At 33.2% G+C, this 18,882-nt stretch overlaps 2 protein-coding genes across 2 annotated transcripts in view; both read right to left on the bottom strand.

Annotated features, from left to right (window-relative positions):
• Positions 1–18,882, bottom strand: part of LOC131949120 (putative leucine-rich repeat-containing protein DDB_G0290503) — a 79,131-nt gene that overhangs the window by 44,130 nt on the left and 16,119 nt on the right. The window lies entirely within an intron of this gene.
• Positions 7,307–13,302, bottom strand: LOC131949112 (uncharacterized). The gene is made up of 3 exons (XM_059310872.1): positions 13,207–13,302; positions 12,010–12,064; positions 7,307–7,707 (listed from the first exon to the last, which is right to left on the bottom strand). Exons 1-3 carry the CDS (start codon positions 13,300–13,302, stop codon positions 7,307–7,309), a joined length of 552 nt encoding a protein of 183 aa, XP_059166855.1.

The following is an 18,882-nucleotide window of genomic DNA, read 5'->3' as shown; positions in this document are numbered from 1 at the left end:
GTGCTTTCATAAAGTGCTCTGGCTACTAATAATTAGGTCACCATAAATGAGGTATAGCATTAACAAAAAATTATCAATGAGAAAATCGTCAAGTTAAATTGTATATATGTTGACACTTTATCTATTTGTTTCAACCTAGTTGGGAGCCGTGTGTCAATTACTGTCTACACGCATCCAACCAATGGAGTCACTGGCTGATATCTTGAAGAACAGATTGACCTCAAGAGATGCCAATCTTAAGAAGGTTTCTAGCTTACGTTTTGTTTTATAAATATTATATATATATATATATATATATATATATATATATATATATATATATATATATATATATATATATAAGAATGTTGTAGAATTTAGGTATTTACATAAAATGCATATTTTATTTCTAAATCCCTAAGTCATTAAAATAAAAATAAAACACTTCTAAATTTAAGTAAGCTTATCTTTCAGAATAGAATATTAAACGATAGTTTATGTTGTAACTATTTCAGATGGATGAACTTTCAGAAAAATTGCAAGTAATTGGTAAATATATTGATGTTATATGTCCGGGGGGGGGGGTAATGTCATTTCCCCCATTTGTGATATCAATTTACTCACTTAAAATTTTTATATAAAATATTAACTCATGTTCGACTTGATAAAAATAGACAACAATTTGGGTTTCTGAAGTTTAGGAAAACACTAGAAAACATGTTTTGAAAACTTAAAACACACAACACAAAATCTGTTGATAACTTGTCGTGTTTAGCTTAGGAACAGCAAATATCTGACCAACTAGACCAACAACCTCTCATTGTTGGGTTCCTGTGTATGAGTCAGGTGACAGAGATTACCCAGTGCTAGTTACGAAATAAAACCTAAGAGAAAAAACAAGTTAATAAAAAGTCTAGTGACAATTTAAGCGCAATTTCCTCAATTAATTTTTTGTGACCGAACGAAAGGATATTTTTGAAAACTTTCTTCGGCAATATTGTTCTAAATTATGGCAGGAATCGATTGGTAAATGTTTCAAGTCGCTAAGTGGTCTGGTTGCCGAGATATGGGCCAAAAACTGCATTTTTTTTCGCGTTTTTTTTGGCTTTTCCGGGAAATCCAGGAAGGAATTCCGGGAATTTTTTTGGCCCGCAATCATCCTCGAAACTTGCTTAACATATTTGCTTTGGAACTAGTCCTCGATATTGCTTCGTTGAGGAGGAGATGCGACTTAAAGCTGCGGACACACATCGGACACACATCGGACACACATCCATCCTTGACGAGTTAATAATCGCAATTGTCCGTATGGGAATTGCGCTAAAAAGGTTATTTAACTCTGTTTGCTTAACGATGGATAAATATTGGATATATTTAACAACGACACGGGAAGATATATTTTCAAAAGATGGTATATATTGCATAAAACAATTCATTATTGCATACTATTTATAAATGTACGGATCATCACTAAAATACATAATCTGCCACTACGCTACCGACTAACTCATTTAAAACCACACCCTGAAGTAGTAATATACTTATTCCATTCATGATGATCTATACATTTTTTAACTTCTTCTTCGTTCTTAATGTAATAAAAACCTTGTATAACTGCTAAAAAATTCATTTTACATTTTACATTTTTTGTTTAATAAACTAATTTTTTTTGACAGCTAGTAAACAAATGAACCACTCTACAGTAAGTTTTATTGCTTCAGATGGACAACCCTCTGGACTTATTAATGTAACATATAAACATATCATACGTAACAGAGGAAACTATTTTAATCCAGTTACTGGAGTTTTTGCCGCCCCTGTTGACGGTTTGTATGCTGTAAGTCTTAGAATAAAGCGGACAGGAGATCGTCAAGTAGCAGCTTCTGTCATTCACAAATCTGGAGATGTGTATTCATGGTCTTGTGTTCTTAATGCAGATAAAACTATAAATGATGCGGCAACATATGTTCTGTGGATGCAAGCTGGAGATATATTATATTCTTATACTGACTATAAAGAGTGTAACTTTACAGAGTTTTCTTGTTTCCTTCTTGGCGTCTAGGCGACCATACGAGCGTAGTATATTTATGTGGATAATAAAATATGCAAACTTAATCATTTTTTTCAAAATGTGAAATCTTTACACAAAGATGCTTGACCATTACAAATCCAACATCTTGTTTATGTCTGTCGTCTCGTCCACTGCAGTACAGTCTGCGATTCTATAGCATTTTACAAAATTTAAGAACATTCCATGGGACTCTGTTTATCTCATACGACAATGTTACTTGTATTCTGTTAGCTATGCAATGTCAAATAGACCTTGACATAAATAATACATGATTTTAATTTTTTCTAGAGTTTTATAAGTAGTGGCGCATAATTATATCCAGAAATGATTTTCTACTTGTTTTTAAAGAATTGACAAAAGTTTGTTGTTATAATTATTTCTAAATATGTATTTTTTTGCAATGGTATGACTATAGTAATATTTGTGTGTGTTTTTTAAATTGATTCTTTTATTCATGCTAGCGCATCAAATGTATATTTTCTATTATTGTTTAATTCTGTTCAATACTGTTACTTATATTACACTTGTAATTACATATGAACAGATAAAAAAAAATGTTTGTTGCCAAGAATGTGTATGAATGTGTATGAATGTGTATGAATGTAATTAATGTGTGTGAATTATGTATGATTATTTTTAGCTATTTGCATTTGAATTTGTGCTTGTCGTGTGTGTTGTCCTATGTGTAACAGGCCATGCTACACACCATCTGTGTTAATGTTGTTGTACTAGTTAACATGTGCTATTGTTGTTTGTGTTAATGTTGTTGTACTAGTTAACATTTGCTATCGTGTCTGTGTTAATGTTGCTGTACTAGTTGACATATGCTATCATGTTTGTGTTAATGTTGTTGTACTAGTTAACATGTGCTATCGTGTTTGTGTTAATGTTGTTGTACTAGTTAACATGTGCTATCGTGTTTGTGTTAATGTTGTTGTACTAGTTAACATGTGCTATCGTGTTTGTGTTAATGTTGTTGTACTAGTTAACATGTGCTATCGTGTTTGTGTTAATGTTGTTGTACTAGTTAACATGTGCTATCGTGTTTGTGTTAATGTTGTTGTACTAGTTAACATGTGCTATCGTGTTTGTGTTAATGTTGTTGTACTAGTTAACATGTGCTATTGTTGTTTGTGTTAATGTTGTTGTACTAGTTGACATGTGCTATCGTGTTTGTGTTAATGTTGTTGTACTAGTTAACATGTGCTATTGTTGTTTGTGTTAATGTTGTTGTACTAGTTGACATGTGCTATCGTGTTTGTGTTAATGTTGTTGTACTAGTTAACATGTGCTATCGTGTTTGTGTTAATGTTGTTGTACTAGTTAACATTTGCTATCGTGTCTGTGTTAATGTTGTTGTACTAGTTAACATGTGCTATCGTGTTTGTGTTAATGTTGTTGTACTAGTTAACATGTGCTATCGTGTTTGTGTTAATGTTGTTGTACTAGTTAACATGTGCTATCGTGTTTGGGTTAATGTTGCTGTACTAGTTGACATATGCTATCATGTTTGTGTTAATTTTGTTGTACTAGTTAACATGTGCTATCGTGTTTGGGTTAATGTTGCTGTACTAGTTAACATGTGCTATCGTGTTTGGGTTAATGTAGCTGTACTAGTTAACATATGCTATCGTGTTTGTGTTAATGTTGTTGTACTAGTTAACATGTGCTATCGTGTTTGTGTTAATGTTGTTGTACTAGTTAACATGTGCTATCGTGTTTGGGTTAATGTTGCTGTACTAGTTAACATGTGCTATCGTGTTTGGGTTAATGTAGATGTACTAGTTAACATATGCTATCGTGTTTGTGTTAATGTTGTTGTACTAGTTAACATGTGCTATCGTGTTTGGGTTAATGTAGCTGTACTAGTTAACATGTGCTATTGTTGTTTGTGTTAATGTTGTTGTACTAGTTAACATGTGCTATCGTGTTTGTGTTAATGTTGTTGTACTAGTTAACATGTGCTATCGTGTTTGGTTTAATGTTGCTGTACTAGTTAACATGTGCTATCGTGTTTGGGTTAATGTTGCTGTACTAGTTAACAGGTGCTATCTTTCTTGCTCTTACATAACATATAAAATATAAGTTTCGCATTTTCAGTCATAATTTCTGTTTAAAATTTTTTATTTTATTCGAAAAACAAATTAAAACACATAATTTAAATTAATTTAATAGAAAATATTTGTATTTCACATAATTAACACGCTAAAAATGGCACTTAAATTTCATTCATAAAGTTTGACCGTCAAGAAATAATCAACGATAGCTAGCCAGGTTTGATAAAGTGGAAAACAATATTGTATTTCATGAAAAGAAAAATAAATCGATTAAAAGAAAAATAAATCGGAATGGAAAAGACATTGCAAACTATAGTCACAAATCAACCAATTTCAAGACGTTGAAAACAAAACAAGACAAAATATTTAAGAAAAAGAAAAAAAAACAGAATCAGCAGAATGAAACGAACGTCAAGAGAAGAGATTAGAAGACTTGGTTCGGACATTGGAGGGAATAAAGTAGGATGAGAAAAACATGTGATATTACAAAACTAATGAAAGAATGGTATGTCCATTACAGCATAGTGCAAGTATGGGGTTGAGAGTATTTGATATTTGGTTTATTTGTTGCGCAAACCATGAGACCTTGTGTAGTTGGGTTTGTCGGGGTTAGAATAGGATGACGTAATAGACAGGAAAGAACAGTTGGTCGTTAGACCAGGATAAGATAGGAACAATTTGTTTTTAGTTTTGGTAGTAGACCAAAATGATGGTCAGTAGCGCAAAGTAGAGTTCACCTGTTTCTGCGACCTCCTCGTGTAGAGATATGGTTAGTCAATTTGTATACCTATTAGAATGGTCAGAGAGATAATATTAATTCAGCAAACAATCACACTCATTCAATTGTTTTCATAGCATCAAACTGTAAATCAATTCTATTCTTAACGCCGTTCAACCGGAAGACAATGCAATCTGAAATTAAATTTGACTTAATTGGATGCCTAATTAATTTTTTATGAATTAATTAAAATTTAGACCGAATCAATAGGCATGTCTATCCAACCACACCACATGCGTTATCACGTTCAATAGCTGCGCCATCACCTTCAGTAGGCGCGCCATCACGTTCAGTAGGCGCGCAATGGTTTTTAGTCATGTAACTCTATTGTAAATAAAACATGTAAAGTACTGAAAAAAAAAATTAATAAAAAACGTTTTAATAACAAGCTTTTATGTAATAATGCACTAAAAAGTAGAAAATAAATTATAGACTACTATTTAAATAACTATAAAGAAAAGCGTGGGTCACTTTAGTATCTATTGGATACATTTACTAATGTTAAGGAAGACACCCACGCTTTTCTTTATAGTTATTTAAATAGTAGTCTATAATTTATTTTCTACTTTTTAGTGCATTATTACATAAAAGGTTGTTATTAAAACGTTTTTTATGAAAAAAATTTTTAAGGTAATATATTTGAATTTTTATAGCTTCAAATTTATACTTCTATACTATTATTAAAATTTAAAATTGAATTAGGAGAAATAAAACATTAGTTGAATTAAACTTTACTGCATCTGTAAGATTTCTTCTATAAAGTTCAATTAACTGGTTACAACAGTTGTTTCATATATTAAGCAAATAATATAGCAACTGAATACCTACCAGTGTTGGTTTATAAAAAAAAAATAGCAAAATTATAAAATAAGTTTTGAAATCATAACAATTAACAAAGAAAAGTTTAATATACAAAGTGTACAAAGGTGGATAGGTGGGTAAGTGGGTAAGTGGGTAGGTGGGTATGTGGGTATGTGGGTAGGTGGGTAAGTGGGTAAGTGGGTAAGTGGGTAGGTGGGTAGGTGGGTAGGTAGGTAGGTGGGTAGGTAGGTAAGTGGGTAGGTGGGTAAGTGGGTAGGCGGATAGGTGGGTAGGTGGGTAAGTGGGTAAGTGGGTAAGTGGGTAGGTGGGTATATGCATAAGTGGGTAAGTGGGTAGGTAGGTAAGTGGGTAAGTGGGTAAGTGGGTAGGTGGGTAGGTAGGTGGGTAGGTGGGTAAGTGGGTAAGTGGGCAAGTGGGTAAGTGGGTAAGTGGGTAAGTGGGTAGGTGGGTAAGTGGGTAGGTGGGTAAGTGGGTAGGTGGGTAGGTGGGTAAGTGGGTAGGTGGGTAAGTGGGTAGGTGGGTAGGTAGGTAGATGGGTAGGTGGGTAAGTGGGTAGGTGGATAGGTGGGTAGGTGGGTAGGTGGGTAAGTGGGTAAGCAGGTAAGTGGTTAGGTGGGTATATGCGTAAGTGGGTAAGTGGGTAGGTGGGTAAGTTGGTAGGTGGGTAAGTGGGTAAGTGGGTATGTGGGTAGGTAGGTGCGTCATGATGTAAAATAATATTAAATACATAATTGTTATTTTGGTGCGAATGAATGTTGGTGCGAGAGATATGACTTTGCATGTTTGATGACGCGGATGAAAGAGAGTGAAGTTTTGCCATTGGAACGGGTTGTTATGGTATGCAAGCTAGGTAGTTCTGACTAGGGAGAATGTGATAGATACTTCGTGTAATGTCGATAGTTTTATGTTTATTTATACGAGAATAGTAGTTGAATAAATATTGACCAAGAAAATAATAAGCATTGTGTAAAGCGATTATCGCCTGTACCGTGGTGATGGGAATGCACATGGTAGTGGTACGCTTTAAATGGTAGTAGATCACGTGATCAAACACGACACTCTCACAGCAGCCCTTACAGCCATGTATAAATGTGTCATCTACTCCATATAGGTCTTTGTGCTTAATTTCTCTTTTACCCATTTTTCGTTGTGTTTTTTTCTGGTTGCGCATTTTTCTGTTTGCGCTTTTTTCTATTTGCGCTTTTTCCCGTTTGCGCTTTTTTCTGTTTGCGCTTTTTTCTGTGTGTGGTTTTTTCTGTTTGCGCTTTTTTCTGTGTGCGCTTTTTTCTGGGAACCAAACCCCCTATGGTCAAAGCCCATCTGTGGTCAAAGCCCCGCTGTGGACAAAGCCCCTATGGTCAAACCCCCTATGGCCAAAGCTCCGCTGTGGTCAAAGCACCTAGGACCGCTTTTCTTTATAGTTATTTAAATAGTAGTGTAAAATTTATTTTTTCCTTTTTAATGCATTATTACATTAAAGCTTGTTATAAAAAGGTTTTTTATGAAGTTTTTTTAATGGAAATATAGCAAGTTTCCATTTATGAAAAATCCCGAAATAATAAAAGATATCTTTTAATTACATCAGCATACTGACTGTAACTATATTCCTAGTAGGAAACAAGAAAAATGTATACAGTCAAAATGATCACTATTACTATATGAAAACATTTCATCTCCAGTTGTCATCCAAACCCCAGTTGTACTTGAAACTTCATTTAAGAGTTCATTTGTCTCAATATAAACGGGTTGTGATACAGTATTTCCAGATGTGTGCTTTATCCAGACTTTATTTCCTGTGCTTCTTATTCGTAGACTCACTATATACACGCCATCAACAGGGGCGGTAAACACGCCCTTGTTTGGATTAAAATGGTTTCCTTTATTTTCAACATTGGTGTAAGACAGTCTTTTGGATAATCCAAGCAATCCATAGACTCCCACTACCAAGGGCCTCCCCGAAGCAACAAAACCAACTGTAGAATATTTCACATGTTGATTGGCTGTAAGGAAGAACAGCGTTTTGTAAAAGAAAACGAATTTGGCAGAATATAATTTAACGCACGTGCACCTAATTTCGGTACCATATGTCTACTGGATATTGTTATCATTGTAGAAGCATAAGAGGGGGGAGCATAAGATAAGTTAATCTTCTTCTTTGCTGTTTAATTGTAATATGGGAGAATATGTCAGGCATAATCAAAAAACTACGTGTCAACGTGTTATGAGCCTATATTGGAGTTCACTATAAAGTCTAAATTCAGCATGCATTTCTTTCGGGTTGGCCGTGTGTGCAACTTGAACTCGTTTTTTTTCTAGTTTTTAGTTATAAAACTAAATTCAAAATATACATAATGAATTTATGTCATAGCATAATGTTGCTGGTAAATCATAGTAATCCTTAAAATAGAAAATCATCAAAGTATAATTTCTTAAAAAAATGTTATTTCTGTTTGGCTAAGGCGAAAAATAAAAGATACTATGTTTAAAGTAATAAATAATTTATATATATACTAGCGTACCCGCCCCCCGCGCGTTGCCGCAGGGATAGAAGAAAGTTTGTCGAAATATATTAGAAGGATTTCACCAACGCGTTACCAATCATATGTTCTTAGACGCGTGACCTTTTCTAAAAAGTGAGTTATTTAAATGTAAACAATGCCTGCGCTTGGATCATAAATATCGGGACCCGGGTTTACCTACGCTACCGCATGAAAACCTTGAGTGTACATTAATCACTAACCGAAATAATATGGTAGAACACACTTAGGTGACCGCCCATGAGTCAGGGACGTAGAGGGGCGCTCTCAGGAGTCCCCCACTCCCCGATTACACTACAGCATAGGCGCAGCGTACGGCCCCTGGCTCCTTAAAACTAACAGGCGCCATCGTGCTCATAGGATAACCCAGCGTGCCAAATAGCATTATGTTAACAATGATGCAGATTTCGTAATTCGCTAAAGTGACACAAATAAACACGATCCTTTTCTTTAACACGTAAAAAAAGTTTTTGACGTGTTTTAAACATCAGTGTGACTGATGCAATATGCTAGCGTTACTAATGGTCTATAACAAGATGCTCGATCTCAATTTCTGACTGGATCGTCTAATAATAGATGCTTATTGCATCATTCGCAAAGTGACGAAACTCTACAGTAGGCTCCTCATATTCAAAAAGTTATTTTTCCTCTTTTGCAAGGTGACGAAACTGTACAGGATTTCCCCGCGTAATAAAGTTATTATTAGAAGCCTGTTGTAGTTTTATCGCTGAATATAGTTGTACCCCTTACTCGCTATGCAGGACGCTCCATTAACGGATGCCAAGTGCTAACATAGTCGCTCTAAAGCTTTGGGCGCCAAACCGTGTATTGACGAAAATTGTACCTTACATGGCGCCGCCCATAAGAAACTTTAGTTTTCTTTTTTCGCAGAAATATTCTCGGGAGTATTCTCATCTACTCCTTAAAGTTTCATGGCACTCGGATGAACCGCATCCGAGTTTTATTTTTTATATACCGTGTATAGAGAAAAAAAATCGCTCCCCCGGGGCACCGCCCTTGCAATATTAAAAAATATTTCTTTTTGCAGAACCCTACCATTGTGTGATCTTATCACCTCTCCAAAGTTTCATGGTACACGGATGACTGGTGTGAAACCAAAATAGACTTTTGTTTTTATATTCGCCACCCCTAAAAATTTGAAAATGTTTTTAGCGCAGAAAACTCCCCAAGAAATAAATTCAACTTCTTCCCAAAGTTTCATGGCGATCGTGTGAACGGTGTCACGCCAATTCACTTTTATTATTTGTATATACGGTATATAGAGAAAAACAAATCGCGCCCCGCCGGGGCGCCACCCCTGCGAATTAGAAATTTTGTTTTCGCAGAAACCTCCCCAGGAATATTCTCAACAACTTCCCAAAGTTTCACGGCGACGTGATGAGAGGTGTAGTAATGCATAAAGGACAAACAAACACACTCACATACATTGCTTTATATATATATATATATATATATATATATATATATATATATATATATATATATATATATATATATATATATATATATATACTAGCGTACCCGACCCCGCGCGTTACCGCGGGAATAGAAAAAAGTCCGACGAATAAATAAGGGTTTCATCCATGCGTTGCCAATCCTATATTCTTAAACTCGTGACCTTGTTTTCTAAAAGTGAGTTATTTAAATGTAAACAATGCCTGCGTTTGGATGATAAATATCTGGACACAGGTTTACCTACAATACCGTTTGAAAATCGTGAGTGTACATTAATAACTCACCGAAATAACGTGGTAGAACACACTTCGGTGACCGCCCATGTGTCAGGGACGTAGAGTGGCGCTCTCAGGAGCCTCCCCCCCCCCCCCACCGATTACACTACCGCGTACGGCCCCCTGCTCCCTAAAAATTAACACGTAAAAATTATTTTAAGCATCAGTGTCACTGATGCAATATGTTAGCGTTACTAATGGTCTAATATTTGATGCTCGATCTCAATTTCTGATTAGATTGTCTAAAAATAGATGGCAATTGCATCATTCGCAAAATGACGAAACAGTTTGGATTTTTTTAAGGACAAAAAGAAATATCCCAGTTAATAGTTTAACCTTGGATAATTTTTCTGATTATTAAAATAAAACGTATTGCATGGCCCTCAGCGGCGTGTGAGCCTTTTGGGGCCGAAACTACATTTTTTTGTTTGCAGCCAAATCGCACCCTACCAGGACTCCGGCGGATACGCCTGATTCAATTTAGTGATCGTTTGTAACGCCCCATGATATTCATTGTCTATCACACTGATAAACTGTGTCGAACCGCAATAGTTTTTATTATTTTTATATACCGTATATAGAGAAAAATCGCACCCTCCCGTGGCGCAGCCCTGGCGAAATTAAAAAAAGATTTTTTTTACAGAAACCTCACCTGAAGTGTTCTTGTTAACTCCCAAAGTTTGATGGCGACCGGATGAACGATGTCAAACCGCAATCGACTTTTATTTTTATATACCGTATACAGAGAAAAAACAAATCGCGCCATGCTGCCCTGCGAATTTGAATTTTTTTTCCGCAGAACCCGCCCTAGAAATATTCTTAGCAACTTCTTAAAGTTTCGTGGCGATTGTGTGAATAGTGTCACTGCAATTTATTTTTATTATTTTTATATACCACATGTAGAGAAAAATCGCACCCTCCCGTGGCGCCGCCCTTGCGAAATTAATTTTTTTTTTTACAGAACACTTGCCCAGAGTGTCCTTATCAACTCCCTCAAAGTCTCATGGCTATCAGATGAACGGTATCAAACCAAAATCGACTTCTATTTTTATATACCGCACATATAGAAAATTCGCACCCTCCCGTGGCGCCGCCCATGCGAAATTAAAAAAATATTTTTTTACAGAACCCTTCCCTAAAGTGTTATAATGAAATCTCCCCAAAGTCTCATGGCTATCGGATGAACGATGTCAAACCAAAATCGACTTTTTTTATATACCGTACATAGAGAAAAATCGCACCCTCCCGTGGCGCCGCCCTTACGAAATTAAAAATGATTTTTTACAGAACCCTTCCCCAAATAGCTCTAATCAACTCCCCAAAGTTTGACGGTGATTGGATGAACAGTGTGAATCTGCAATTGACTCTTATTTTTTATATACTGTATATAAAGAGAAAACAAATCGCGCCCTACCAGAGCGCCACCCCAAAGAATTTGAAAATGTATTTTAAACAGAAACCTCCCCAGGAATATTCTTAACATCTTCCCAAAGTTTCATTGCGATCGTGTGAACGGTGTCACTGCAATTCACTTTTATTATTTTTATATACCGAATATAGAGGAAAATCGCACCCTCCCGTGGCGCCCACCTTGCGAAATTTAAAATGATTTTTTTTTACAGAACCCTTCCCTGTATTGCTCTAATCAACTCCCCAAAGTTTGACGGCGATTGGATGAACAGTGTGAATCTGCAATTGACTCTTGTTTTTTATATGCCGTATATAGAGAAAAAATAAATAGCGACCTGCCGGGTCGCCACCCTTGCAAATTTGAATTTTTTTTTTCGCAGAAACCTCCTCAGGAATATTCTTAACAGCTTCCCAAAGTTCAACTGCGTTGTGATAAGAGGTGTGGTAATGCGTAAAAGACACACACACACACAGAGACACACTCACACATACATTGCTTTATATATATATATATATATATTCATATATATATATATATATATATATATATATATATATATATATATATATATATATATATATATTAACGTCGTTTGTGACATACCTAGCGCATGAATGTCTCCTGTTAACTTTAAAACACTCTTTTGAAGAACATCAATCTGAAAAAAAAAAAAAAGAAATCGACCAACTACCCATTTTAAAGACATTTCCTCACATTGTAATTCTTCCAATCTTTTTATTGTCTCTCATCTCCCCTGTTGCCACACACTATATTTAGCAGATGTGTAGGTGTGTGTGTGTGTGTAAAATTGTCTTTGTAAGTGTGTAAAAAAAGTATTGACTAAAACTAATTATTGCGTTACTTTAAAAAATAAACCGGGAGTGATCTCCCCTAAACTTTCACGAATATTCTTATAAAACTCGGTATATAGAAATGATTTTTAATTAATTACTTAAAATTTAAAAATAGAAAATAATCTCGTAGAAAAAAGAATTGCGCACCAAGCGAACGCCAAAACATAATGTGCATAATAGTGCGCAATATTATTAGTACTTTATAAATTCACATGCGATTTTTGAGAAATCGAAAGTAGCGTAAATTAGTACTTCCGATCAACGGAAATGACTCAAAATTTGATAGAAGGTAGAAAATTAGATCGTTTACTTACATGTGAAATTTCATTTATCTATCTAAAATAGTACTCAAGTTATAGGCTTTTGAAAAATTCAAAGTAGAAAAAGTACGACTAACGTTTATCGGAAATCGCTCAAAAGTTTATCAGAATCTACGATTTTGATAAAATGCTTATATAATTATGAAATTTCATCAACCTAGCTGTAACGGCACTCATGTTATCGTGTTTACACACAGACACACAGACACACACACTGACACACAGACATACGGACAAGATTGCAAAATTATGTTTTTCCGTATCAGTGAGGTGTAAAACGTCGAGATTTGTGAAAATCTCGTTTTTTTTTTGCACGATTAAAAGACTTTCTCTATATTTCGTATGTACGAGAAAGTAAAAAGTTACACAGCTCAAGGCATCTAAAGTATTGTTTACACAATTATTGTTATACAATTTGTAATTACGTTGGGGTTTTAGAATTTAGTGAGTAAACACATTTTTACAGCGTTGAAATGGGTACGCAGTTCTGAATTGTGGGGTTTATTAAAATAGATACGGCAGCATTGCCACAATAAGACGAATGGAAAGATAAAGTTGATCAGCATTGCAGAAATTGTATAGTGTGCTAATAAAAACAGTTTAATTTTTACATATTTTTTTTTTACCTGCTTCAGTTTTTCCTCTCTAGACTCAGACTTCTGATTCATTATTTGAAGCAATTGGTCAATGTGAGACAATCTTTGCTGTAGGGTTTTACTCATCACGGTTTGCTAATTAAATTACAAAATAAAGTTAATTGCCTGTTGCAAACATATTTACAAATATTGAAACTGAAATGTAATTAAAATGATGGCAGTTTAAAATATTTGATAAGCGAAAACAAATATTTTAATGTTACAATATCTAAGAAATAATATCTCCTATTTTCTAGCTTATAAATCTTATAGAAATGAGAATGACATTTACTTCTTGTGTATAATTGCCTGTATTTTAAAGGGGCACTTACATGTTTTATAATAGCAGTTTAAATATATGGTTTATTTATCTACGAAACAAAATATTTAGCTCTCTTAATTCAAATTAATGATAATGTATTACCTTAGAAATCAAATTGTCCAATTTGTTTTGTGTGTTCTGAATATTTTGTTTGTCTTCTTGTAAATTATTGATTAAATCAGTATGCTGTTTTATTTCTTGTGTAAAATTATCAGTTATAACTTGCATATTTTCATTTAACTTTTGTAGATTATTTTCGTGTTCTTTTATATCTAGAGACAATTTCTGTAATGTTTTCTTTGTAGTGGATTCTCTTTCTTCGAAATTTATTTTTTGTTTAATAATTTCCTCGATTTTTTTTATCTTGTTCCATTAATTGCTTTCTCATGTTTTTGAAATTCTGTTTTTGTTTATTAGACGTTTTTTCGATTTTTAACTCCGAGTCATTTTGTTCTCGTAAATAGTTGTCTCTCCATTGTTTTAGCTCTGCTATGTCGTCCTCAGTTTTTTGTTTTGTCTCTTGGAAAGCAGCACATGTTGTTTCAATATGTTCAAGTCTGATGAGTAAATCTGGATTCACTGTCAGTTATACGTAAATAGTTTTAAAAAAGAACACAATAATGAAAGAAAAGTGTAAATTTAAAAATAAAATTAATAAATGAGTAAATAAAAATAAGCTATTCTAGCTAAAATTGACACCTTCGGATAATTATTTTTGTAAATTGTTATACATATTGATTATTTACTTATATTATAGTCTTGGTCTTTTATTTTATGCTCATCCTCTGTTTCCTTTTCAGGAAGATACAACTCATTGAATTCTAGTAAGAATGTGCACACAGAAATGATCTCAGTGAAGATTACAAAAAAAATATATATACATATATTAATTATTGATAAATAATATATGATAATAAGTGTTCGATGTAGTTTGATCATAAAACTTAATGGACTTATGTATATTTTAATTACACATCATTATGATCACACTTTTGTCTAAATATTTCAAATTCATAATATGATCAAAATAAGATTAATACATATATATATATATATATATATATATATATATATATATATATATATATATATATAGATAGATAGATAGATAGATATAGATATAGATATAGATATAGATATATATATATATATATATATATATATATATATATATATATATATATATATATATATATCAATCAATAAATAAATAAATAAATAAATATATATATATATATTTATATAGTATATATATATATATATATATATATATATATATATATATATATATATATATATATATATAGTTTCAGTACAATTATTAATAGTATTATATATTATATATTGGTATTTACATAAATGCGTTAAGTAAGATACAATTAGAACAGAATTATATTCACGAAGATACAAATCCATACCATTCAGCATATCCGAATGTTCCAGTACTGCATTTTGTGCTGTTGTCACCATCGCGATCGCTTCTTTGAATGACCTATAGTTTGCAGATGTGTTGCCTAGACATTCTTTTGTCTTTGTTTTTATCTATAAAATCCATTATATTAGAGTAACTACTTAGACTTACATTTATCATGAAACAATAAATTTACTATACAATTTTCTAATATACAATGATTTTAAAAATGTCTGTAATTTGTCTTTAACATTGCTTGCAAAAAAATATACTGATATTAATACAAAATAATTTATATACTATATCATTTTTCGAGCCTAAATGTTGTAAATTTCTAAGTAAAATGTTTAGCACTTAACATACATACAATATTATTTGTGTTGCTGTTTGTCTACTTAATGCGAAGTCTAAAGTTCGTAAGTTGATATTTTATAGTTCATTTTTTATCGTTAAACAAGCACATCAAATACAAATATCATTTTCATATAGGCATTTGTTATATTTACCTGCAGTTCGAAATCACTGAGGCTACTCTGTAGATGAAAACAAGACTCTTCAAAAAGTTGAAGCAAGGTATTTAAATGTTTCTTTGAAGGATTGGACATCTAAAAGAAAAAAAAATAAATTGTTTCATTTTGAGTTCCACCATGTTTATATCCTCTCAAATCCGTTCTCTATATTTAGCTTTTATTTAAATTTTTAAAGGCATACATAATTTATGAAATTTTAAACGGAAGTGTTGGTTTTAAATTTTAAAGAGAGGTTTGTTTCATTTACATTATTATTTTTTACACATTGTTTCAATCGTTGTGCGGCAGAATCGATAATGTGGTGGCTATCACGTATTGTTTTTGGGTTCAAAATCTGTTTTAAGTGTGCATTATTTTGTGTGTTACTATTGCAAATGACACTGATATTATGTTTTAATGCATTAGATCTTACTTAGGGTTAGGCTTAGGGTTATACATAGAGGTAGGGATAGTCTAGGAAAACAATTTAATATTTTATGAAGAGGCGTGTTTTTTTTCTCATGGCGTATATATATATATATATATATATATATATATATATATATATATATATATATATATATATATATATAAATATATATATATATGTATATATATATATACTTTGACGTGGAAGTCTAAAAAGATATTTATATATAGGCACTAAGAATCGAGAGAGAGAGAGAGAGAGAGAGAGAGAGAGAGAGAGAGAGGGAGAGAGAGGGAGAGAGAGGGATAGTGGAGTCCCTTTATATATGTGTAGGTTGTGTTAGAGATAGGTGTGTGAACTGGTGTGTATGAGTGAGGTGACCAGTGGAACAACAGTGCTGATAGTGATGAAATGTTAATTGGATGGAGACCATGAAATAAAATACAGTGTTTGACCTAAACCGCATGAGTTCAACAATTTCCTCTCACATTCGAGAGGAAATAAGAACAGTGCCTTTTTACTCGGCAGAATCTTAGCGCCAATCTTAAACGTAACATTTGTCTCTAAACGTAATCAATACTATAATTAGAATTTTCCTAAATATAATACGCATGGTATAATCACACTTAATTAAGTGTTTGGAGACATAACTAACGACACTATCTTTTCATAAGTCGATGTTATGGGGACAGAATAAAATGTTTCTACATCCCTATTGCCCGTCAGATCTGAAAAGATTACTTTCACAAAGACATCAAAACATTACCTTTATATCGCTGAAGCTACGATCCATACATGTAAACAAATATGGCTGCTATTCGATGGGAAATATCTGTTCTTAGAACAGGAAAATGTAATATATAGGAAAATCCAATATATGAAGAAGTTTTGTTTTCTTTTTACTGTAAAATAATAAATGTATAAAGAACAATTTAATAAACTTTTCCAAATAATTCGCACATTAAAAAGAAACCAAATACATGTCTTTAAAAAATAATTGTATAAGCCATATATAATGAACAAATGTTTTGTTTACATAAGAAATGTATTGTTGTTTAATTAAGCCATATAATGAAGACATTTTTTTTTTGTTTACACAACAAATTTAATACTTACTTAAGTTTCGTTTTGTCACTTTTAAGTATCTCCGTGTGTTAACTTAGAAACTAATATCAGCTCAAATTCTACAGTTAAAATACGAGACTTGTTTGCTGTTGCAAGTTGTATCTAGAAGTACAGATATATAGAAATATTATTTTGCTCATCCACAAAGTGTCGTTAATGTGTGACTTTTATAAAATAAGTTGCTTATATTTGTACACATTTTTTCTTTTAAGTCTCAACTATTTGTGTTTGCATATGAGATAGATTGTCGTACAATATTAATTTGTTGTCATGTATTTTAATGTCTAGCTAATTGTCTTGGTGTTACTAATGCCACTTAATTGCCTTTCGCTACTTTTAAACGGACAAGAGACTTCGAATATCAGAGAGGTCGATTTTACGTTTATTTATTTTAAGAATGCGTTTATCTCCTATCTTACACAGCTGATATCATCACGTTTATACTGTGTCAATAAGATTGATATACAGTGGTATAGTTTGGTCAGCTCTATGTCCAGTTCCTTTAGTTTCTATGTTCTAGAGATAGTTAAAAAACATTTACTGAAAAAACCTAAGAAGTCTAAACGTTTCTCAAATAATGCGTGTATTTCCATTATATCCAAATGTTCAGACACTGTCGATTGGTTGTGTTATATTTCATAGTTTAAGACAGACACTTGTTAATGTAGGCACGTTTTTCATATTTTTATTTTTAGGAATGATTATGGTCGGCGTGGTCGAGTCGGTAAAACTCATGGTTTCTAAAGCGAAAAGTCTCGAGTTCGAACCCTCGAGCAGATGAGGCTCGTAGGCTGGGGACAGCAACTCTTCTAGGGGAGACAACTCGAAAATCAAACAACTGCTGCCTTGTAGTTAGTTCTTGGTTGGACAAAGGCTATGGAAGCAAATCCAATAAGAAAAGCAGGCTGAAAGCGGAGTCAATGAATGGCGCATAACCAGTTGACACGTATCCCTTCCAACACTAAAATTAAGAACGAAGAAGAAGAAGATTGAGGTAATGTTTATAAATATAGAACAATCGGGTTAGTTTTTAACAATAACAGCTCAATCATAAGTCATCCGCTGTATGTATCAGCAGACATAATTTAAATATATCTCTTACTTAAAGTACTATTGTTAAATAATTTTAGGGCTTTAATTATAATACTATCAAATAGAAAATAATTCAATCTTTCTGCTTACATGGATGGAGAAGAAACGCTCAAACTGAAGTTTTTTTTTATTGTTGTCTGCCTTACCACAATACCAAGTGGTGTTTTCACCGACCAAAACAGGAGATATCTTTAACTGAACCCACCCTAATATAAAGTAGTCCACTGTACGAAATATCAAGCTAATTTGGTGATATTGATTTAACTGACAGTTAAATTCATTATTTATTGATACTATTTGTAAAGATATCGTAATAGGGGGCGTGTTACATTATGATAACGTTTAAATCACCGTTTTTTTTAGCGTTTTGTATAAACAGTAAATTAATTGTCCGTGTTACCTAGAAATAGCTTGCCAATATATCATTTAATTTTCGACAACAGTAGGTAAATTAAATGTAACACTGCCTCAGTAGGGATGATATTACACACTAAGGTGTTATGTTTAAAAGGGCTGACCCTGCGAGATAACACACAACGAAACGACGCTGTTGTTAGATACTGGCTTTATTGACATTAACTTCCAAGCTAAACGGCTGTGTAGAACAGTAGAAAATGTAGAAACGTGTAACAAATTTCATTAGTTCTACATGATCAACTTATCATAAGCAACGGAACAGTCCGTGTCCACAGCAGCCTTGGGTCTGAATGACACGGACACAGGCACGAACTACACATAATCCCATGTCACATGACATGAAACACGGGGACGAGCATCG

The sequence above is a fragment of the Physella acuta genome, unplaced genomic scaffold, assembly GCF_028476545.2.
Source record: "Physella acuta isolate Inbredline_101_S28 unplaced genomic scaffold, ASM2847654v3 ptg000674l, whole genome shotgun sequence".
Taxonomy (NCBI): Eukaryota; Metazoa; Mollusca; class Gastropoda; family Physidae; genus Physella; species Physella acuta.
The sequence above is the reverse complement of the archived record's forward strand: the minus strand, read 5'-3'. Positions and strand labels throughout refer to the sequence as shown.